This window comes from Silurus meridionalis, chromosome 9 (genome assembly GCF_014805685.1).
Source record: "Silurus meridionalis isolate SWU-2019-XX chromosome 9, ASM1480568v1, whole genome shotgun sequence".
In the NCBI taxonomy this organism is placed as follows: Eukaryota; Metazoa; Chordata; class Actinopteri; order Siluriformes; family Siluridae; genus Silurus; species Silurus meridionalis.
Window position 1 is genome coordinate 14,274,845 of NC_060892.1, and position 24,809 is coordinate 14,299,653.

The window sequence follows — 24,809 nt, forward strand, 5'->3', positions numbered from 1 at the left end:
CAGTACACCAATCTCTCTGTGCTGCTGTAACATGAGCATTTCCCTTTTGGATAAATAAAGCTATGTTTGACATAAAGCTATGTTTGACCCACCCAGCTAAGGGGGAATAGGGTAAACTCAGGGTCATGCATCACTGGGAATGTAAAAATTTCCCAATGCCAGGGCAAAATATTTATTGTTTTGTCTTTCAGGGAGCTGATATTTCTTTGTTCAGCTGCTGAAAGTTTCTGTATGCAATACCAGACAACTAAAGATCGCTATAAACTGTGAAGAAATGCTATTAAACAGAGCACATGTCTAACATTGCTGTAGTTGTGCAGGTTTTCACCTTCAAAGGTAATGGAATGAGGAAAGAAAACATAATGTGAAAACTATGAAAGATGTTGACATGTGGTCGATTGTAGCAGCAAAATAAAATGTGAAGTATTTAAACAGCTTGAGCTACCACATGCCTTAGCTTGCCCCATAATGACCCTATACTATAAATAAAAAAATGAGAGAACAGCAATATTTTACACACTTATTATCCTCAAAATCCTGCGAAATATTGGGGAAAAAAAGCCTCTAAAGATTTTAGGTAGGCAAATAATTTTGACATTTTGCAAATTACACAATCAGTTGTTGACCACTGATTCACATTCAATTATATAGGATCATTAACTAACACTAAATAAATCTTTCCTTTCCTCACTGCGAAAGAGCTCACAGAATTGCGTGGCAAAATTTGCGCAAAGAAAAAATAAAAACATAAAAATAACAATTATGGTAAGAATTATACTATAATAATAATATGGTTAGAATAATATTATAAAGATGCATTAAGTGAATTATGTTGTCACGGACCGCTATGAACTTGCTGTCAGCGGAGAAGTCGAGCTGAATGACGAAGCCGGGGATGTCTTTGCAGTAACCGATGCGATTGAGGGCAGGGCCAAGGGTTAGGTCATAGAAATCAACAGTGCTTTCCACAGAGCCCACAGCCAAGAGGCGGTTATCAGGGCTGAATCTGTGAACACAAACACACACACACACACACACACACACACACACACACACACACACACACACACACACACACAGTATAGTAAGTTGGACAAATGATTTGAAACTGGAGATTTTATTCCTCTTCCTTTTGTACTGCTCTAGTCTGCCTATTCTAAAATATACATACTAATAATGACATACTTTAAATCAACTAAAAACTTTAGTTTCCTTCAGCAGCATCTCTTTAACTTTCTTAAAGTTAATAAAAACGCAGGTCATGTTAATAATAAAAAAAAAAAAGCCAAAAAAAGGTGAACCTTTTTTTTTTTCACAAAGCATGCACATATTTTGCTTTTTATGTGGTGTGTGTGTGTGTGTGTGTGTGTGTGTGTGTGTGCACGTGTCCTAACCGTATGTCCTGAATGGAAACATTGCGGTCTCTTTTCTTGCCCCACACAGTGAGTGAGTTGACGAGCAGGACAATAAACTCTCCGTTCTCCATGCCGATGGACACCATTTCACCATTAGCACTGAATGCTGTGCACTTGGCCGGGTGACCCAGGCTCACCTTGTTCAGAAGTTTCTTGGAAAAAAGAAAGGATATCAGACGAGTTTACATTAAAAAACATTATGGGTTCCCTGAGCTGTATTACCTTGTCTGCTACATCCCAGATGCGGATGGATCCGTCATCGCTGGCTGAGATGAAGAGATCTTTGCAGGGGTGTGTGGCCAGACCCCAGATGCGCCCCTGTGTGTGCCCGTTTATTAGTGTGTTGGATGCAGCGTTCTTCTCTCCCACCTCTATGATCTCACCATCTTTTGTTCCCACCAAGATTTTCCCCTTTAAAAAAATCAAGATGAAATCAACTCAATCTCTAAACGAAATATTTAAATAATTGGTTAAGATAAAGAAAAATGTATTTTAAAATATTACACACTTATCTAAAAAGATCCAAAATAAACAGTGCCTTTGGGTAATAATAATATAAATGATGTCCAATGCAGTGCAAATGTAACTTTAGACATTTTAGTTCAAGATAAACAAGAAAAACATAGCAATAAATGTGAAAAACAGTAAAAAAATAAATAAATAGGCATTTGAGCATGTGAGATCATGTAATAATAGATTATAGATAATAGATGATATATTGCACAAAAAATAAAACTGATAAAACTGATCTGAGACCACTATGGTGAAAACTCACCTCAGTTCAGCGCCATTTCACATGCCCATTAGAAATTCTTTTTGAGGTTTTGCTATACATTTTGTTAGTTTGCACAATAGTCGTAAAAGTGCAAAAAGCCACAGGCACAAGTCAAAATTGCCATCCCAAAATAATGATCATGAGGTACCTAGAAATTTTAGTATTCACCACATTTGTGTTACTGTAATTAAATATGTGAATGTGTCAAATGTATTATATATTTAAAAAAAACACACTATACAATCATATATATAATAATAGTTCTCACTGTTAAAACTTGAGTATTATGGGAGAAACATGCTTCTGCAAATTTAATACCTGTTTTTCATTTGCATTAATTTTTTACACACTGTGGTTCTCGACATGCTGCAGGTCGTAAATCAATATTAATTTTATGCCACCTTCAAGCAGGAATGCCACCAAAAGCATATTTATTATGGAAAACAAGGACAAAATGTTATAATCCGGCCATATGAAAGAGACCCTTCTACTGAGGCCTGTTTTTACCTGTTAAATATTAACTAAATCACCACCTTAAGGTTTTTTTGAGTGAAATGAAATGTGTTGTAACTGAAACCGTTTTTTCCTTCCAATTTTCCCCCAAGTGTGCACCCCCATTTTTTCGTTCTCTCTAACCTTTCCCCTGCAAACAGATCGGACGCTTTCCACAGGGAGACCTGTTTCCAGCTGAAATGCCCGACATCTCTTCATCTCCTGATCCCACAACTTTACAGCTCCACCCTCTTTAGTTCTGCAGAACACATACATATTACTCGTTACATGTCAAACACACATCTCCCAGAATTTTTTACATTTTTATTTATTAAAAAAAAAGTTCCTTTTAAGTCTGTCCATAAATATAATAAAAAAATTCAAAAACAGCATTGAAAAGAAATGCACTCCTCCACTTTTCCAATCTCACTGAAAGTTTGTATCTTAATCATCTTATAAAACACACACAGTTGTACTCACGGTCTCTCTTTGCCCCCTGTGACTATAAGCCCGTCTCTGAGGGTGGTGTACATGGTGAAGACGGGTCCAGTATGAGCTTTGGCCACTACACGCACCAAAAAGTGATCCCTCCAGACATATACATCGCCATTTATGGCGCCAGTAAAAGTCAGGTTATTCTACATCACCCCGAGACACAAACACACACACACACACACACACACACACACACACACACACACACACACACACACACACACACGTTTATAATAAAAAAAATAGAGAGTGCTTGTGTCTGACATATGAGCAAAAACTGACAAGCTGCCTTCTTAACGTAACTGAAGCTACTAATATGGCATAGTATTATAGTCTCTAGTTTCAGAGCTTTATAAGAATCCTAACTAAAACTTTAACTGAATGTTTTTTAAGCAAATGAACAGATCAGGGACTACATGTGTCAGAGTTTTTGTGTGTCACTCACAGCACCAAAAGCCACAGACAGCATAGTCTGCATCCTGGCCTCCTCCACTGCTCCAATCACACCCTTCTTATATAGCAGTGAGCCTCCAACCAGCGTCCAGAACTTAATGTGTTTTATCCCAACAGACACAAACTGTGTGTCCGAATCTGGCCTAAACTCCACCACAAAGACACGGTCAGAGTGTCCGGCCTTACTGCTTACTTTAGTTCCTGCAGGATCAGTGGAAAACATGAAAAAATTCATCAGCAACCACACAAAGGTCATGAGTAACAGTATGGCAGTGTTGTGATTTAAAGACTTTACTGAGATACTATATAGAGTTGCTGAGTGTTGAACCTCAATGATCTCGTCACCGCAGGATGAATTATATATCAACTTCATCAACTTCCATGATTTTTAAATATTTAAAAGATGTCTACAAAAATACATTTCCCTCTTTGATATGATCACAGCTGTTAAAACATGAAATGTCTGCAAAACAGTTTATTGATTATTGATTATATGCACTGAAATAAAAATTATTCCTGAAATCAAAACCGAAATTTGGACACAGGATACACTGATTTTTTACAGAATTATAATTTATAATAATAATGACCACTTTTATTATTCATAATAAAAACTGACATGGGCAATAGTGAAAAATAATTAATGGTTAAAAAGAACTACAATATGCCTTACATAAAAGTATACATTGTATATAATAGCCTTACATTTTAAAATATATAAAAGGTCTACTATTATGACTACAATCATAACATAAATATTACTGTATGTAGGAACATACAGCATTTTTAATTAAAAGTTCAGTACTATAAATATTATTTGCAAAAATATTTCACAGGCCAGTTTTTTAATTAAGATTTTTTTTTTGTCATGGACTAAAAACCAAAACTGCTGTGTTTAACAGTTTGCCAGATGGGAATTTAGGAATATTTTGTCTATAATAATTCTGACTGATATTCTTGCTGATAATGTATATATATATATATATATATATATATATATATATATATATATATATATATATATATATATATATATATATATATACACACACATACATACAGGTAGTCCCCAAGTTACAATGGTTTGACTTGTGATTTTTTTATCTAACGATGACGATAGCATCAAAATATACAACAAAATGTAAAATATTTAATGTTCATTTAAAGTTCAGACACTGAAACAGAGCGCACAACGTACTCCACCCCCTGCACTCATGAACAGGTGCCCACTGCCACAAACATATATACTGCAAAGTTTATACAGTATGTTTTGCTAAATCATGTACTTTAATTTGTTAAATTATGAGCAAATTACTGTTAAACGTATGTATGTATGTTTATTATTAGTGAAACCAAACTCAACATAAAGCATGAATACAAAATATTCTTATGCATGTTTTAAAGTAATCATGGTGTTTACATAAAATGATTACATACATCATCAGGAAACAAAATAGAACTTTTGCTATGTTTCCACACGGACGGTTTTAATTGCCGAATGTGCGCATCAAAGCGGATTTTGTTGCCTGATTTGAGACTTGGCGCATCAGTAAAACAAATGTTTAGTAATTAGAAATTATTTTTCTGTGGTTTATTTTTTTTTCTTTTTATATCTGAGTAAAGAAAGGAAAAATTAACCTGCAAGATAGCCAATACAATATTCTGTTGCAAAAAATTTATTTTACTTTGTTGACCTTTTTTTCTTTCAGGCACTAACACACACAGACCTTCCTGCCAGCGCCAGACAGTGATGGTATGCTCTGGATCCACTCCTAGAGACAGCAGCAGCTTGCCGGTGGCACTGAAGTTGACATAGCCGACTCCTTTAGCATGCGAGCAGCGGAGCACTGATAAGGTCTGTTTACTCATAGCATCCCACACGTGAATGGAGGGGGCTAGGCCTACACACACAAGCACACACAAGCACACACATGAAAAAATAATTTTCTTACAATAACACAAAATGTTTCATTTCTTATTTAATCCTAATTAAAGTCCCTTTGAATTTTATAAGGCTTCTTTGGAGGTATCTGAATCAGGAAAACAAGCTGTAAAAAAAAAAGTTACTTTGATATGGATGTCAGTAATTGAGTTATAGCAAAAAACTTAAAATAGAAAAACAATGAATCAATGCACTGAGCTAAAAGGTAAAAAATATAAACAACCAGATGTAAACAGCTGGAAGACAGACAACATTTGCTATGTTAAAAAGACTCCATAAAGAGATCTTTGTTTTGTTTAAAAGAAGCCTATGAACACAGATATTGCAGAAAAACAATGGGCACACACAAGAAACACAACAGCATACAAAGTAACTTTTTTTCAGATGAAAGACAGCAGGCTGTGGTGCATTATGGGAGCTGCAGATCCAGTGCCTTACCTGGCAGATCAGCGATCTCGCCTAAGTGATGAGGTGTAGGTGAGCGAATGAGAATGCGGCCAAAGAAAACAAAAAGCAATGAGAAGGCACTTTAGGAGATGAGGCAAAATTAGGAAAAGTATAAAAGCCAACTTGTGCACACTTTAACTAGAGCGCATGATAATGACTCAATCAAGAGGTGTACATCCAGAAGTGAGTTTTCGATATAAGTCTCTATAAAAGAAAACCTACCAATCTGGCCCGTGGCAATGACATTTTGATATTTGGGGTGTTGATTGACGGTGAGGCATAGGATATCATCTGTGTGCTCGAGGTAAAAACTCTGAGTACCTGTTGAAGAGCCAGGGAGAATAAAAAAATGTGGTATGAGCAAGACTTAGAAAGCTAATAATGTAGTTTTACTTAGGCTACCGTGTACTCAGGCTGTCATGTAGTTTAGTGCTTGGTGTGAAGTGTGTATTGTGGGCAGGGGCCTTTATTCTTAACCACAACAGTCCGGCATCTCGGCACATTGTTAGTATTTATACTACAACTATTTAAGAGTGCTAACAAGCGCCCTTTATTACAAACACTTAGCAATCCTACAATCCTTAGCAATCCTACAACCCCAATCACAAAATAATTTTACACTGTATAAATGTAAATAAAAACCAGAACAGAATGATTTGCAAATCTTAAACCCATATCTTACTCACAATAGAACATGGTAAACATACAGAATGTTTAAACTGAAGAGATATCCCATTTTAAGAAAAGAAATAAGGTAATTTTGATTTTGATTCCAATTAAACAGTTGGAGAAACAATTAGCAAATAATTAGGTTAATTGACAAAAGGTCAGTAAGATGACTGGGTGTAAATAGTGTATCTAAGAGAGGCAGAGTCTCTCAAAATGATAGATGAGCAGAGCTTCACTAATCTGTGAAAGACTGTCTACAAATTGTTTCAGAATAATGTTTCTTTTTTTTCAAAATAAATTACAAAACAGCTGAATATCTCATCATTTTCAATACATATTATCAGAATTTTTAAAGAATATAGAGAAATCTCAGAAGAAAATCAATATGATCTGTCCTCAGGTGGCACTGAATTTATCAAAGTCATGATTCTGTAATGGAAATCACTTTATGGGTTCATTAACACCTCCAGAAATCATTGTCTATGAACACAGTTTTCCATGTCAACCAGAAATGCATGTTAAATCTCCACCATGCAAAGAAGAAGGCATGCGTGAACATGACCAGAAAAGCCCCAATCCTCTCTGGGCCAAAGCTCATTTAAAATGCACTGAGGCAATGTGGAAAACTGTTCTGTGGTCAGTCACAAACACCACATCCTCTGGACTAAAGAGGAGAAGGACCATCTGGCTTGTGATCAGGGCCCAGTCCAAAAAGCAGCATGTCTGATGGTATTAAAGTCCATTAGTGCCTGTGGAATATGCAACTTGTACATTTGAAAAGACAATGCTGAACAGGATATACATGTTTTAGAGCTACAAATGCTTTCATTTGAGCAAGACAATGCTAACTGAATAGTGCATCTATTACAATAGCATGACTTCGTAATAGAAGAGTCTGAAGAGGGCTGAACCGGCCTGCCTGCATTCTAGACTTTTCACCATTTCAAAGAATTTGGAGCATCATGAAATGAAAAATACAAAAAGGACACCCAGAACTGCTTCAGACACATATGGGACAACATTCCTCTACCAAAACTTCAGCAATCGGTCTCATCAAATGTATATGGACAGAAGATGTGATGCAACACAGTGGTAAACATGGCCCCATCCCATCTTGATTTAAAGTCATTGTATTCTGTTTTTATTTATATTTTACACAGTGTCCCAACTTTTTTGGAATTGGGGTTGTACCTAATGGTAAGATATTTTGATTATTTTATGTTAATCAGCTAAAGTAAAAATACCATAATGTTATTTTATTATGTCAGTAGTAATAAATGGGAGTTAATTTACTTCTAATCAGCTGCTTGTCACCTTTTGTTAAGCAAAAACCAGGTCACTTGTTTGTCATTTTAAATAATGTATACATTTGGAGAATGTCTCTTGGGTTGTAAATCTGTCCTGCACTTTTCTAGAAATCCACCAGGGGTCAGTATGCAACAGGATTCCTGAAAGCAGGTGGGCATCCTTCCATCCAAACCGATACAATGTAAATATTGATTTATAATAACTATGCAATTAAAAGAGATAATAACCAAGAGAGCTGTTGTGACACTAAAAACATATTGCACAAACAATTAAAAAAAAGTGTTTGAGATCAATATTCTTTTAGGAAAACAGGGGTTTGTACCAGCAGAAAGGTTCTGGATCACAGCTGCAGCAGCTGTGTGGAAGATGATGTCAGCTCCATCGTTGAGGTAGTGCAGATTGTTACGACAGTCAAAGCCTCTGTATCCAAAAACGTGGTCGAGCACCAGCTCCTAAAAGTTAATTGACACAAATACACAAAACAATACATTCTGAGCTAGAAAAAAAACACGTCAAAAACCGAAACCAGTTTGTTACACAATTCTACAGAATTGTAACTGTTGTTTAATAGGGCACTGAGTATAGTGTAATAGGGTACAGTGTGTAGTGGAATAGGGCATAGTGGAATAGTGTAAAATTTCAAGCCTACAGTGGGGGGAAATAATTATTATATCCCCTGCTGATTTTGTCAATTTACCCCCCCTTACAAAGAAATGAACAGTCTAGAGTTTTAATGGTGGGTTTTTTTTAACAAAGAGAGACAGAACATTAAAAAAAATCATACAAAATTTGTGTTTGATAAAGTGAAATAAGTATTTGACTCCCACAGACCCACATTAGTCCTTTCCGTTTAGGAAAGTGCTCTTAAGATCAATATGTTATGTGAATTAAAGACACCATTCACAGAATCAACCTCTTCCATTCAAACTTCTCCACTACCATGGGAAAGACCAAAGAGCTGTCAAAGGACATCAGGGACAATATTGTATACCTGCACAAGGCTACAAGGGCTACTATGAATAGGTTACAAGACCATCAGAGTTTCCTTTGCCTTATGTTTTGTGTCATTGTCATGATGGACCCATCCACAACCTATCTTCAGTGTTCTGGCCAGGAGGTTCTCATACAAGATTCTACAGTGCATGGCCCAATTTATGTGGTCAAATCTTACTGTACCCTTAGCTTCTCTTTCTCACCAAGCTTCTTGCTGATGGTCTTGTAGCCCATTTCAACCTTGTGCAGGTATACAATCTTGTCCCTAATATTTCCTTTGACAGCTTTTTGGTCTTTCCCATGCTGGTGTGAGAGGTTTAAATGGAAGAGGTTGATTCTGTAACAGTATCTTTTATACACATGATGAGTAGATATTAGAAACACTTTCTTCAAGGAACAGGATTAATTTGGGTGTGTGGAAATCAGAGTTCTTGCTGGTTGGTAGGGGATCAAATACTTATTTCACTTGATTAAATACAAATGAATTTATATGTAATATTAATTTATTATTATTTCAGGAATTCTTTTAATGTTCCTACTTTATCTGTTAAAATAAACCTACCATAAAAATTCTAGACTGTTCATTTCTTTGTAAGGGGTAAATTTACTAAATCAGCAGGGGATTAATGAATTATTTCCCCCACTGTATGTTAAAACTGCTTGTATTAGCAGTACTTATGTATATGTGAGAAACCCCTCTTCCTCTTAGAAATCCTGTCAGATAACCTGATGCTGGGCAAACACCTAGCTTAACAGTTGTCAGGCTATCTGATATATTTGTGAATATAATGAAAAATGGTCCCTATAGAAATGAGTTCATTTTAGCCATTTGGCATATTTTAAAGTGTTTAGTTAATTACAGTACACTGTGATTTTGGAGTCTTATAACATACAACATGGATCAGAGAAGTTTAAAGAAGCAGTTGGAAAGGAACATTGCAAGACTCCGCCCCATCTTTTTCGGTTGCAGAAAAATTGATAAATTATTTAGATTTTTTACGCATCGATTACTGTAATGCTTTGCTTGCTGGGGTTTTGAAATCTACAATAAATAAATTACAGATTGTCCAAAATTCAGATGCTAGTATTCTGACTAAGACCTGGTCTTGTGAGCATATTTCTCCAGTTTTGGAGTCATTGCGTTGGCTCCCTGTCAGATTCCGGATTGATTTTAAAATTCTAATGCTGACCTATAAGGCCCTACATTGTACAACACTTCATTATTTGACCCAACATTTAACTGTTTACACTCCAAGGTGAGATCTCCGTTCCTCCGATTCCGGTCTTTTAGTTGTTCCCCCTACTCGATTACGCTCTATGGGTGATCGGGCTTTTTCCTCACATGCACCAAAGCTGTGGAATTCTCTTTCCACTGAGATGAGACAGGCCGAGTCTTTTACTGAATCTTTTACCGAATCATATTCTTACATAATCAACGTATTCTGTGATGATTTACTTATTACATTTTTTTAATTATTTGTATATTATTTATATATATATTTATATATATATATTAAATATATATATATATATATATATATATATATATATATATATATATATATATATATTTATTTATTATTATTTTAAATTATTTTTCTTATTTATTTTGTTATTATTACTATTTGTTTATTATTTATTATTATTATTTAGTTATTATTATTTATTTTTAGTTTAGTTATTATTAATAGTTTATTTAAATATACTTTATTTAAATGACATTCTATAAAATAAATTGTGATTCATTATAGCTTTCAGGTACGTGTTTGAATAGAAAATGTTGGATTGGAAAATGGGTTCAATAACAATTTTTGGCCTGAGTTATTTATGATGATCTCTGTTAATACAATAAATGCATTTCTCCAGATAAGCTACTAAAATTTTACACACCTCCACTAGTTTCTTCTTCTTGGTGATGTTGTTTTTAACCAGTTTCTCCGGTAGCGGTGCTGCTCGGCTTACTGGTGGCCTACAGCAGAGAGATTGGGAGAGAGTTGTCAGCTCATTCAGTCAGATTAAAGCTCTAATAGAGGCGATTAAAAAATTCGTAGTTATTTCTAAACATTACCGCTCATCCACTAGAATCTCCTTTTGCTGTTGGTGCGGCTTAACACCTGTCATCTCTCTGATGCTGACGGCATATATTTTTGTGGTGTAGTCCATGTTCTTTTCTCGAGCCACATCGCTGTCATATCCTGCTCATACATGCAAAATCGGTTTAATATCTACAGTATACAGGCTTATATAGGCTTTTTTTTTTAATGTTGCTGTTCATGTTCATTTTTGCAGTGTTTTCTATACAGTGTCATTGTTCTTGTGTTGTCCCTAATTAGTAACATAACCGTCTTTGCGTATAAATTTGTGTTTTTATTACAGTGAAATGGTGCTTTAATGTTATATATACAAATTCTATTAAATTTTTTAAACAGAATTGCCAGCTATTTTTCATGCCAAAATACCCCCGTCTTCTTCTGCATCATCATCAGATTCTTCGCTGTCGACAGCTTTACTCTCACGTGGTCCAATCCCTTCTCTCGCCCAGATCATCAGTGCCGTGTCGGCACCGCCCACTGACAGCAGCGTAGTGTCATCATTTGACCAACGAACATTCGTCACATTGGCACTATGACCTACATACTTTTTAAACTTGGCAAACTGACCCTGAAAAAAGGAAACAACAGTTTACTGTTCACTGTGCAGTTCTACATTTTTAGCACTTACTTGGATACCACCTTCAGATGTTTTACTTTACCTTACACGGAAAGCTGAACAGTTTGATGAAGCCAAAGTCGTCTCCCGTCGCCAGCAATTTCCTGTCTTTGGTAAGTGAAGAGGCATTGACAAAGCTAAGTGTAGGCCAGATTCCCTCACATGTTGTGCCTAAGACAGATGTCCATGTGGCCCATTCCACCTTCTCAAACTACAAAAGTAGGGGTGCATACATATTTCTAATTAAGGTATTCAGACATATATATATAAATACATTTTATATAATTTTTTTGTACCTCAGCATTGGAGATGTTTTGTCTCCGCCCACGAGGAGCTTCAAAAAATAACTGTTCTTTGGCACCAGTGTTTACTTGCAGCAATTTGCCTGCAGTCGATTATAAAATAATTGATTTTCCATACTAACAGTTCATACACAGGAATATGAAAACATGCTGTATTTAACAAAAAAATACACAATCATTTACATGGTGAAATTATTTTGTGAGGAGACGTTGCTTTAATGTTTTTGGAAACAGCCTCCTGTGTCAGTGCTTTGTACCAGTTTAATATCTAAAAGTTGCTTTACCACGAGTGTCCCAATCGATGTGGGTGATGTAGCTTGTCGCTCCTTTACAAATACCCACTCGTTTACTGGTCAGTACATTGTAGATGTCCACAAAGGAATCATGGGAGGCCACAGCTAGGTACTTTCCAGCATCTGTAGTGATGACATTATATTTATTTCGGTTGCATTAATTGTCTTGATATTTGGAAATAGTCAGTAATTATATTATAAATGTAGCTAATCCAGTTAACAGTGGTGGACAGTAAGGAAGTATTTTTACTTTGTTACTCTACTTAAGTACATTTTTCAAGTATTTTATGCCTACATTTTAGGCTAAGCAGGATAATGACACTTTGAACTGTATCAATGACAATAACATAAATCAGGACCACTTTGTCCACCATTCCTAGTCTGATAACTTGCTCTGCAGATGCTACCTTGAGAGAACTTGAGGTCAGAAATGATCTCCTTTCTGTGGTGAAAGGTCACCATATCCTCCAGAGTGTCTGCATTCACTACCAAAAAGCTGCCATCATTCAGACCCACTGCTAAGGCTTTTCCATCCGGGGAGAAGGCACAGCATCGACCACCTGAGCACACACAGTGTGTCAAATATGCTGAAATACATCAGATGTAGATTAATTAACAGGTATAACTGAAAAGTGAGGGACCTTTTTTGAGTTTGCGAACTGCCACCATTCGATGGTTAGCAGAAAGCTCCCAGATGCGCAGTGTTTTGTCTTCACTCACAGTGGCACATATAGGCAGCAAGGGGTGAGCAGCAAGACCCCAAACCTCACCCTCCATATGGCCCTACAAACAGGCACACAGTTGTTAAAATATTCCTAAAAATCTTACACAATTTCATTCATCCATTCAGAGCTTTATTAATATCTCACTCTGTATACTGTACACACTGTACAAACACAAAACATATGCTTTCAAAAATATGTATAAAAATAGTATTAAAAATCCATTTAATTAAATTACTCAATTTAATCAATTTAATTAATTTTTAATTACTATTTACATATTGATGAGCCTAATGTGGCATCTAATGTTTAGATGCCACAGTAAATTTTAAATCTAAAAGCTAAAAATAACCCAAAAGAAAAAATAAGACTAATCATATAATAATAAAAAAATAATAAAAAGAAAATAATAATTTTTTTGATTAAGAAAGGTGGGGGAGTCCACAACTCAGACACACCCACCAAACTGCAGTCTGCAGAGAATAAGCCATTTTCATCCTGGTCGGTTTCTCTATTGGTGGTTTTTATTATTATTTAATTTTTATTTTTAATTCGTATGTTCTTGTTGGCCCTATTTTTTTCTAAATTTTCAAAATCACACTATTAATAGATTTTTGCCACAAAAATATAAAAATAGTTTGAAAATTATAAAAGTAATTGACCAGTAAAAACATGGTTCAATGTACATACTCCTACCTGAACAAGTAGAGTCATAGGGCCACTCTTGTCAATTTCGAGGATTTCTCCATTCTTGGTGCCCACTAGTATGTGACCATGCCCAAGAGTGATAGCTCGCATCGAGGGGTTATCCTCTAGCAGCAGGCCTGCACACACACACCCAAACACAAACACACACACAACATTAACCCATTGAACATGGTTGTTTTCCAGTCAGTCACCAAACTGAGTGACAAACATGAGATCCAAAATCTCAACCATGGCCAATCCAAAATGGTGTTTGACTTAGCTTTGATGCAGAAAGTAAATCAAGTATAAATTCGGGGGAAAGAAAACAGTACAATTATAGCCCTAAAGTTATGGAAAGATCTGCCCATATTTTACATACAGTCTTAGATAATATCAGTGGTGGACTCAGTATACCATTGCTCTAACAATAAAAGTACTTTTTTTCATTTCTACTTAAGAAAAAGTGCAAAATTACTTGCTTTTTTTAATTAACCTAAGCAAAAGTAAAAGAAAGGTTTATTAAAAACTGTATTTGAATAATTAATGCAATACAGGGAGCTTAAATGCAGTGTATAGATATGAACAGGACCTTTGGATGAAGGTGAGAGTGCAGCCCTCTTGATGGCATAGGTCTTCAAACACCTCTCAAACATATCATCCCAAAGCTCCACGATCCCATCCTTCCCTCCGGTCACAAATCCCTTCAGCAAGATTCATAATCATTAAACGGTCAATAAACCATTTAGTCATTTCTGGAAGCTTACAATGTGTGTAATATTAGTAAACCTGTATCTGTACCTTGTCTAGGGAGCACATGGCAAACACAGGGCCGTCGTGAGCTTTTAGAGTTTTTATTAGTGTTGTGTCTTTCCAGATGTAAACATCTCCTGTGGTGGCCCCTGAAAACACCAGGTCTTCGGAGCGCCCATAGCAAGCCGACATCATGGTCTCCTGCTTGCCCAAGTTGCCAAATATACCTCTTCTAAATGTCAGTCCACCTCCTAGGTAAAGAAAGTTGGTATTTATAAGCCAGCATTTATTATTTATAAAACTCCATCCATGCAAGTGTTACTGTAAAATGCTACAAATAGATGTTGTGATCAGTGTTCTCAATTAATAAAATAAATTTAATTGAAAATTAATATATAGAATGTTTATGATAAAATATTGTAACCAATAACTGATGCCTCCAAAGTTGTAAAAGAGTACAGTGCTTTATATGTTTTCCTCAAATCTTTATTTAGAGCCAGTTGCTTGTAATTGTAGTTTTAATGCTTATGCATAGTTTAGTAAATCATTCTCAAAGTAACACTAGAAGTAATTTTTATTGCTCGGACTGTAGAGATAATCACAGATAATCACAGCACAAGATTCAATTTGACATTTCCCTTGATAATCAGTACCTGTGTGCTGCCAAAACTTTATATGCTTTACACCCACTGTGACCAGCTTGTCCATACGGAATGGGTTCCCCTTCACCACAAAGATCTTGTCTTTATGTCCCCTACAGGAAAGCACAATGTTTTCTTTTGCACGGTTTTGTACACTCATTTCGTGTTAATTAGTATTAAAGAGTGTTTAGTGGTTCCTACTTTGCCTTGGCCAGTTTCTCGCCCTTCTTCCAGTCCCAGATCACTATGCAGTGGCTCTCATCGATGCCCACAGACAACAGGTTCTTTCCATCCGCTAAACCCAGCAAAGAACCAAACGTCAAATATGTAACAATCATGTAATCTCAGTAACTATAAGTCACATTACTTTGTATAAAGGGAGAGTTGCATCACCTGTGAACTCTAAAGCACACACTCCTTTCTGGTGCTGTCCTCTCAACACGGACAAACACTTCAGAGTCTGGACATCCCAAACATGGATGGCTGGGTCCCTGCCCACCTGAGTGAGTACACACACACACACACACACACACACACACACACACACACACACACACACACACACACACACAGCATGGTTAGAACATAAACTCAAACTGCCCTCAGAGCAGAATCAGAAAATAGTGTGTTGTTGTCAACAGATACATACCTGCCCTGTGGCTACATAATCCTTCAGTGGATGTGCAGTGAGGCTCAGAATGTCATCGTCATGGCCAAGGTAAAAGCGCTGGCTGTGCTGCTGCCTGTTATAGACCACAGCTACAGCAGCTACATGATATACCACCTCCCCAGCCTGTGTGTAAAACAGATTATTCCTGCAGTCACAACCCCTATACCTGTGAAAGAAAGAGAGAGAGATGGAGAGAGAATAAAGTTAAAACAATCAATAAAAAAGTAATAAAAACATTCTGTACATGGTATCATAGGAAAGTAATCAACAGTTTTAAATACAGTGATAAAGCAGCTACAAACGGCCATTCTATGTTGAATCTTTTTTAATCTGATATCAAACGTCTGTTTTCTGTTAGTTCTTGATTTGTTTGTTTATTTATACCCTGTAGTGTTTAAATATTTACATCAAAATCGTCTATAACCTGCAGGCAAATAAGCATAGGGTGCATGGTTCAAGCAAAAATACTCAAATAGGTGTTGCTCTTGTTGCCATGGGAACCATGAAGCAAAGGAGAATCTGTTAGAGGCACAGAACTAAGCTGTTCTAGTGCTATGTATTTTTCATATGCTCAGGTTTATTTCAAAAATAGAAGAATGAAGAAAAAAAAAACCATATTTGCGTTAGTTTTACCCATGGACGAACTGTAGCCGTAGCCCTTCATCTGGAGCTTTTTGCCTTTTCAGAGAGCCCACCAGTTTCTTCTTGAGCTGAGGCAGATCCTCCTTATAAACCTGAGGTGGCAGGAATGCGCATTGAATGCGCAAATTTACAGTATATCAACACATACATGCAAAGATAGACATAAGCAAACAGTGCAAAAAATAGGGGAAAAGTGGGAGCTGATGCATGATCAGCCAGTGAAAATAATAAGTGCTAAAGGCTTTATTTACTGAGGCACAAAACAACAACTAAGGGGGAACAAGGTTATAATTTTTGTGTGTAAAGCTGATGAAAATATTTTGTCTGATTGTGCAATGGAGTAGAAGTGAAACGCTGAGTCTTACCTGACGTTCATAATTCATCTGAGCTTCCTGCTCAATGTCAGAGTCCAGCTCTGGAACATCGGAGAGGTCCGAGTCTGACTCGCCACTGTTGGAGTCAGCGTAGCCCTCTATGTAGAGACAAAATGCATATATTACAGTAAAGACAAACAGTGCTTAACCACTTGTGATTAGTTGAGCTAAAGCTCATGACCTGCATGGTTTTATGACTTGCACTGCTGCTACATATTTGACTAAATGAATAAACAGGTGTTCTGGTGGCCAGTGAGTATTTCATACAGGAGAGATGTCTGAAGCGTTACAGGGACATGTTCACCTTGTAGAAGTGGCTCCAGAACGCCATTCATCACACCCTCAGGCAAAAACCTCCACTGGAACACGGAGTGGTCGGCTCCGCCCGTGCTCACCACCCATTGCAGGTCATGTGACCAGCGCACGTTGGTGACATGGGCGGAATGACCGATATACTTCTTAAATTTGGCAGCTGCATATGGACACAGGGCATGTTAATGGAGTTTTGGAACAATAGTCAAATAAACAGCAATAGTTTTCAATATTATATTTATATTTGACCTGACTGATTATTAAAGTCCTCTTTATAAAAATTAGACACCTTTTTTAAGACATGGGAAGCGGAAAAGCTTGACAAGCCCAAAGTCATCACCGGTCACCAGCACTGCATTGCTGTAGTTAGCATCCACAGAGTTTATATCGTTAACATTGGCGTACTTGGGCCAAATCCCATTTACTTCAGGCCCTAAGACACTGGTCCAGGTCATCCAGTGGATCCCTTTGGCCTCGTCTTTAGGAAGGAATTTCCCAGCTATGGAGATAAAAAAAAAATAAAAAAAATGGACAGAAATTTAAAACAAAGCACAGCTATTTGACAGACATCACAGAACTTGGCTTATTAGTATTAGCCAAACATTTTATTCTTAGCAAACAAACATCAGAGCTATGGTTATACTGGGCCGATGGTTATAAACGGTTAAATTCTGAAAAAAGCAGTCCTGCAAAAGAATATTTGAGATTGAAAAAGTTTAATGGGAAAGAACACTTTTTTGTATTTTTTATTTTTGTGGTTATTCATTTAGTTTATGAACCTTGAAGTAAAAACTTATGAGTTTTAAGAAAGTTGTGTGTAATCTGGGTCTTTAATTTAATATCACAACACAGCCAGGTTTTTGGATGGTCCTACTATAAACCTACAAAAATGTGGATTAAAAAAATGCGTATGATAGTATTATGCATGATAAAAAAGCAATAACAATAGTTTAGACACTGAAGAGGCTAAAATACTATGCTATTTTGACATCCGAGTTGATGTTTAATTATTATATTAGAGCTTTAATATTGTAAACATGTAACATGTTAATATTGTAAACATGTAACATGTTAACATTTTAAATAATTTCATAGATCTGACTCACACATTTCATAAAAAATTCCAGCAATACTGTTTTGCTGGCTGTTTGTTGTAAAACACATCATGAATAATACAAATGTCTTTGTAGAAATTTTTTTTGTAGAATAGATTATATATTTAGTGGATGACCCACTCATGTCTTCTATTCTAACTGAAATTTTATAGCACTAATTAAAATATGTACTTTTTATGATGTACACCCATCACCCATGTACCTGGCATCCTGTAGAATAATCTCTCCCCTGCACCATCATTGGTCTGCAGGAAACGGCTGTCTACAGACCAGTCCAGATGGGTGATGAAGCAAGAGGATTTGTTGCACTCGCCAACTTTTTTGTAGCGCTGTGCCACAGCATAGATGTCCACCAGGCCATCGTTAGACCCTACAGCCAGGTAGGAACCATCTGGAGAGAACTTCAGCTCGTGAATCACCTCCTTTCTGTCCTTGATGTGGACCACTTCTGTCATGTCCCTAAGTAAAATGAGGAGTAGATGTGTTTTGTAAGTGTGACAGTATACTGTAAATGAATTGGCAAAATTGTTTTAAATCACACTGATATTGTGTTACACCGAAACCGCATATATTAATATCTTGCTTTTGTTTTGTTAGGGGGAAAAAAATGAGTCACTTTAGTTTCTAATCTAATTGGTACTTTGGTAGTCTTGGTATCACCTTCACAATTACTGTTCAAATCAACCCAGCCAGATAAAAATGGTGAAGACAAAATAAAATTGTATACATTGACATTTTTATTTACGTTTCAGAATAACAGAACAAACTACTGTGGCTCAACCAAAATTCTCATAACATGTTGTGGCAGTGGTTTGTGAATGGAGGACGGAGATGGACTGGAACGGAGTGCACTGATTAGTCTACAGCTACACAGCTGTAGTCATGTAATATGTACAGCTACAGGTATGCTATTATTTGAAAAAAAATGTCATGCTAGATTGTACTTACAAAAAATGGAGAACAATTCCCTGTGTATTATAGCTATTCTTTCATTTCTGTACTAGTGCACATAAAACAGTTTATTGTGGCATTTCATAAAAACTGTGTACTTCATATGCACACCTTTATTTTTTATACAAAATGTCATAAATGTCTGTAATACTGCACTTATTAAATCTTATTGGTATTGATTTTTTGGACAGGAGTTAATCCGAGGTTTAAACAAAGTTTAAAATGACTTAATTAACCAAATCCTTGACTAATGTTAAGTGTGTTTAATCAAAGTCGGGGCGATTACCTGACTCTCAGCACAGTGAACGAGCCATCCTTCATGCCTAAAGCAAGCTGAGAGCCATCATTGTTGAAGCACACACTACGAACAGCTTCCTCCATGTTACAGCGTGCAATGAGGGTGTGATCGGAAAGGCTCCAAAGTCTACAACAACATAAAAGGCACACACTGTAACTTCCTGAACACCCTATCTATATTTAAAACTTTAATATTTTTTCTATGGATGCTTTCACACGTTATATGGTTTCGCTCTACTTACATGTTAACTTTAGAACACAATGAGATTTTGAGTCAACATGAGTGCAGGTAACAATATGTGTGTGGGGATATGAGCAGCTAAACTAAGCCAAAGGACAGAGCTGTAGAGCTTGAGTTAGAATATATTTTGAAGATTTTAAACGGCTGTCATTTATACAGCAAACTATTTCTTGGCATAGGTTTGTTTACCTTTTGCCATCGCAGCATTCCTGAGCAATGAATATTTTAAAAAGTTTTATAAGCATGATTTCAGCCTTAAACATCCCCTTTTTTTGTTTTTGGTTTGTTTAACTCAGGATGAAAAAGCATAACGGATTTAGTTTGGAGAAAGAAAAACAAGAGAATATGGTGAGGGAAAACTAACTTGCTAGTAGACCTTGTAACAGTTAAGGGTTATATAGTATAACATTGCTCTTTATGCTATAAATAAAAGTAAAACCTAGTTGGTATAATTGCTGTAGAATAGAAAGAATAAAACACAGAGGAAAATAACAAAATAATAAAACAGGAAAATAATTAATACCATTAGGAACTCAAGACACCAAGCTGTCATTGATTATTTTCGTATATAAGCACACTCTATGTGTTTTATTCTGTATTTAGCTGATAGAACAAAGCAGAGAGAATATATCTGGAGGGTGTGTCTACATTCATTGCTTTTAAGACAACATACTGACAAAAAGAAATGAGGCCACTGACCGGACTGATCGATCGTCACTGCCTGTCACGGCGATCGGCTGTTTGGGATGAAGATCGAGAGCCCAGAGTTCGCCCTCAGAGTGACCCTGCATGACCAGAAGAGGTTTATCTCTGTCTCGCACCATTACCTCAAATATCTCGCTGTCCTGCGTCCCAGCTAAAATACGGTCCGCCTTCCAGCATACACTCCGGATAGACAGACCTGTAGGAGATGGAAAAAAGAAAAAGGATGAGTGTGCTCTAGAGAAACTTCAGAGCATTAAAGGGCAGCCAAGCGTGAAGCGACCATAACAACCTCGAGTACAAATTATCAGCTTACAACATGCAGTTGAAAAATATGGCACTGCAAGTACAGAAATTAAAGCGTGCAAAAGCAAGTCTGTGCGTGCTTTAAAGCAGCTGCTCTATCTGTACCTATAAATTATTATTTGTAGATAAACAATGACTCAGTAAACACTATTCATCACTGGTTTTAAATCAAGCTAACAATATCTTTCATGCCATCTGCACAGGAGACTTCTGTGGCTTAAAACCTGTGAGATTTATTATAGAAAAGAATGCTTGATTGAGCTTTTTTCATCGATTTTATTAATGCATTAAAGGAGTAGATTAAATGTGGAGAGGAAGAGTTCAGGGTGCTTTCTTGGCTCAGTGCCATTACTTCCCAAAGAAGTAAATTTAGCATTCAGTGTTTACTATGAAGCACACTCATTATGCTGTATTCTGGTAGATCCGAAAGTAAAATCATGCTGCATCATGAATTGTAAAAAAGGGAAATTGTACATCAAATCCAGGAGCAAAAGAGCAGGTTATAAACAAACAAAAAAGTTAAATAAGATTGTTTAAAATGAAAGAAATACTCTATTTGTATTTTTTTCTATTTTCTTCAAAATTATATCAATCTGGGAACCTTATTAGGTCCCCTGTACTCTGCTCCTATTCCAAGTGTGGGGCACTATGATTTAAGCCCCAATATATCTGTAACATTTATTGCGGTTCTCATTTTAAACACTAGCTACAATAGTAACTAACACAACTAAAGTAACTGGATCAAATAAATCTGTCAAATAGAATTTTACAAAATATTTTGAGCAATAATTGTGTTGCATGGACAGTTGCAAAAGTAATGGAAAGGAAAGCTAATGCCATATTACCCTTATATCCCTGCTCAGCCTCCTTTAGGTCAATCTTGGTGATGGGTTTAAAGTCCACATCCCAGAGTCTTACACAGCCATCACGGCCTCCGGTGGCAAAACCTTCCTCACACGAGTGCATGCTGAAGATTCCGGCCTAGAGAGAAAAAAAAAAAATCAGAGAAACTGTCATATATCGGGAAAGACAAAGGATCAGTTTTACAAACTCTCTAGGTATAAAAAATTTACATTCACATTATTGCATTTTGACGGCATGCTTATTTAAAGCAACTTACAATTATCTCTCCAAAAACTACTGACTTTTTATTTATTTCATTTTATTTTAATTTATATAGATTCTTTACATTTTCCCTCATTCAATTAATTTATTTTTCATGGCTTTGCTTTTATTATAAAAACAAAAAGATAAGGTTGCTCTGCGGGCACAAAAAATCCATCGTGCTAAAGCAAATTATAAGGGCATGCAAGAAGTAATGTAGCCGTTGTATCTGTTCCTAGCAATTACTCATATTAATAGACATCTGGATGCACATTGACAGTGATTCCATAATCACAGGCAACCATGAAAAGCAACCAGAACCACAAATCAACTCACTAGCTGCACACAAATCTGCTTAAAATCTAGGCCTAAATTTGATTCTGACATCCATGTTACTGTAGAGATTTTCAGCTTTGAAGGATTAATGAGATTAAAGGCACTGGGGAAGTGAGGAAGTGTTCAGCGATTTCTGCTCAGTGCTGCTGGATCAGTAATATACTAAAAGGTTTTAGAATTTACTGTGGGTATTTGGCATAGAGTGCTTGCTTTAGGCACTCTGTTTGATGCCCTATGTTTGTAGAATAATTTAGGTCTAATCAGTGCTTTAGAGATTTCTACTTGTTGACAATATGTTTTTTTAACAAGCTTCATACCTGAAATGAGACATTTGTCTTTTATATGGGTTGGGGTCAATGTTTTGCACAAGCCAGTCAAGTTCTTTGACACCAAATATAGCGAACCATATCTTTAGAGTCTTTGCATTATTCACTATGGCACAGTCATGCTGGAATACAGTTTCCACAATGTGGGAAGCATAGCATTCTCCACCATGCTCATTCCAGAGTACAGCATGCTTTACACCATTCCATCCGACATTTGGCATTGTACCCTGTGATTTGAGGCTTGCATACAGCTGCACAGCCACGGACATTCTATTGAGCTCCATCTGCACAATTTTTGTGCTGACATTAATACCAGTGAAGGTTTGGAATTCTTCAGCTATAGGCCGGAGTCTGTGACTTTATGCAGTCTTCTGCTTCATAGCTGAGTTACTGCTATTCCTAAATGCTTCCTCATTACAATGATACCACTTACAATTGACTGTTGAATATGTAGCAGGAAATCTATGCACTGACATATAGTAAATGTGGATTCCTACCACAATACTAGTGCTTAAACTGACTTAGTTCTTCAGACCAGCCCGTTTGTGTAAATGCAGACTGTCCTTGAATTTATACACCTGTAGCAATGGGTCTGACTGAAACATCTGAATTCAATAATTTAATAATGTGTTCCAATAATGTGATCTTTTTGTCCATATAGTGTATGTTATATTAGCTGCACATTGTCATTTCCTCGCCATTCCTCACCCATTTTAAAGTGGGGGGGAAAAAAAACATATCTAACCTAAACCTTGTGAACTATAATTTATTTTGACAAATCAGCTTTGAGGAAGTGAAGAAAGTTGTGTAAAAATTAATAATAATAAAAAAACTCAGAAAATAAGCTAAATTATTTTTTTTTTTTCTGTGACGTTAGTCATTTATATTCTTTTTTAGTAGAAAAAATAAATTAGTCAAAATATTAGCTACTGTTTGTGTCTTCAGAAGACTTTGATGCCTGAGCATATTAGGAACAGCATAATATAGGAGTGTAACCAATAAAGCATTTCTCATTACAGAATAAATTCACGCCTGTTTAAGAAACTGGAATAATGAAATCCACGCACCCCATGAGCCGCCTGTATGGTCCGCACCAGGTTTAGTCCCTTCCACACGTAGATATCTCCATTTAATGCACCTGAGTATGTCACCTCTTCCTTTGCTGTTGCCAAACACAGTATAGTCTGCAGGTCTCCTGTCTTTCCAAAGATCCCCCTTTTGGGTGTCAGTGCATTGCCACATAACGTCCAGAACTGAAGAAAAAAAAAAAACACAATGGAGAGAAAAAGCACACATTCTTTAGCAAGAAATGTTAACAACTTAATTTAAAAATGTATCAGGATGAAAATCTGACTTCACATGCAGCTTGAAGTTATCAGTTCTAAAAAATGTGGCTTCACAACTGGTGGCCTGACTCTTTTGCAAATCCTTATCTAAAGCGGACAGAAGAGACGATTCAATTAGTTCAATTTGTCTTTATCTGTCAGCATTTTTCAAAAGTAATTGCTTTCACTTGAAGAGAGAGAGAATAAACACAAGCCTGAGGCGAAGATAGGAATTATACAGAGGATGATATATGGCAAGTAGACAATAAGACATACTGAATTTCCTGGCAGATATATCTATGTGGCTTTTCAAAGCTATTTATGTGTGTGTCAGGGGAAAAGGAGCACATGGTTCACTCACTTTAATATGTTTCACTCCGCAGCTTACCAGCCTGTGTGGCAGGAAAGGATCCCACGAAATATCAAATATCTTAAAACACACATACACAAACAAACACACACACACACACACACACACACACACACACACACACACACACAAATTGCTCTGGTTAACAGACTGTCAATTCAATTTATATCAATAACATCAGATCTGAGCTTTTCCTTAAAAGACCACACAGAATGCAATCATATCAAATCTGATCTTTTGACTCCCTCTTTTGAGAGTCCCAGTGCCTATTGTACAAAGATTCTCTGATCCCTCAGAAATAGGCAGAAATAGCAAGAGAGAGAGAGAGAGAGAGAGAGAGAGAGAGAGACAGAGAGACAGAGCGAGAGAGAGAGAGATTTTGTTGGATTTTATTTGGCCAGGAGGTTATTTTTGACTGGGTGTGAACAACGTTAATGTACAATATGGAATCCAATAACTGCCCAACATGAAGCAGAGTGCATTGAAAGGGAAAGGGAAAGGGGAACAGCTCTCTCCTGGCTCAGGTCTTATTTGACTGATCACTATCAGTTTGTTGTTGTAAACGGTGTGTTCTCCACACTCTCTAGGGGTAAAGTTTGGTGTTCCACAAGGATCTGTCTGAGGCCCACTGCTTTTCTCTTTATA

At 36.5% G+C, this 24,809-nt stretch overlaps 1 protein-coding gene across 3 annotated transcripts in view; it reads right to left on the bottom strand.

Annotated features, from left to right (window-relative positions):
* Nucleotides 1–24,809, bottom strand: part of eml6 (EMAP like 6) — a 43,535-nt gene that overhangs the window by 2,735 nt on the left and 15,991 nt on the right. Inside the window, exons 5-39 of one of the 3 annotated variants that reach the window (XM_046858105.1) lie at nt 24,156–24,224; nt 23,537–23,722; nt 21,549–21,684; nt 20,395–20,596; nt 19,444–19,581; nt 18,409–18,665; nt 17,381–17,590; nt 17,084–17,251; nt 16,771–16,877; nt 16,397–16,497; nt 15,743–15,929; nt 15,487–15,592; nt 15,295–15,388; nt 15,106–15,206; nt 14,501–14,703; nt 14,292–14,403; nt 13,712–13,839; nt 12,935–13,076; nt 12,701–12,853; nt 12,285–12,416; nt 11,995–12,083; nt 11,742–11,909; nt 11,449–11,650; nt 11,058–11,184; nt 10,880–10,958; nt 8,319–8,448; nt 6,242–6,340; nt 6,011–6,031; nt 5,358–5,531; nt 3,623–3,831; nt 3,163–3,320; nt 2,827–2,941; nt 1,638–1,826; nt 1,395–1,567; nt 844–1,006 (exon numbers count right to left, since the gene is read on the bottom strand). In XM_046858105.1, the coding sequence (XP_046714061.1) occupies nt 844–1,006; nt 1,395–1,567; nt 1,638–1,826; nt 2,827–2,941; nt 3,163–3,320; nt 3,623–3,831; nt 5,358–5,531; nt 6,011–6,031; nt 6,242–6,340; nt 8,319–8,448; nt 10,880–10,958; nt 11,058–11,184; nt 11,449–11,650; nt 11,742–11,909; nt 11,995–12,083; nt 12,285–12,416; nt 12,701–12,853; nt 12,935–13,076; nt 13,712–13,839; nt 14,292–14,403; nt 14,501–14,703; nt 15,106–15,206; nt 15,295–15,388; nt 15,487–15,592; nt 15,743–15,929; nt 16,397–16,497; nt 16,771–16,877; nt 17,084–17,251; nt 17,381–17,590; nt 18,409–18,665; nt 19,444–19,581; nt 20,395–20,596; nt 21,549–21,684; nt 23,537–23,722; nt 24,156–24,224 (5,028 nt within the window). The remainder of the gene's footprint in view (nt 1–843; nt 1,007–1,394; nt 1,568–1,637; nt 1,827–2,826; nt 2,942–3,162; nt 3,321–3,622; nt 3,832–5,357; nt 5,532–6,010; nt 6,032–6,241; nt 6,341–8,318; nt 8,449–10,879; nt 10,959–11,057; nt 11,185–11,448; nt 11,651–11,741; nt 11,910–11,994; nt 12,084–12,284; nt 12,417–12,700; nt 12,854–12,934; nt 13,077–13,711; nt 13,840–14,291; nt 14,404–14,500; nt 14,704–15,105; nt 15,207–15,294; nt 15,389–15,486; nt 15,593–15,742; nt 15,930–16,396; nt 16,498–16,770; nt 16,878–17,083; nt 17,252–17,380; nt 17,591–18,408; nt 18,666–19,443; nt 19,582–20,394; nt 20,597–21,548; nt 21,685–23,536; nt 23,723–24,155; nt 24,225–24,809) is intronic. The other 2 variants (XM_046858106.1, XM_046858107.1) reach the window with 2 other exon arrangements.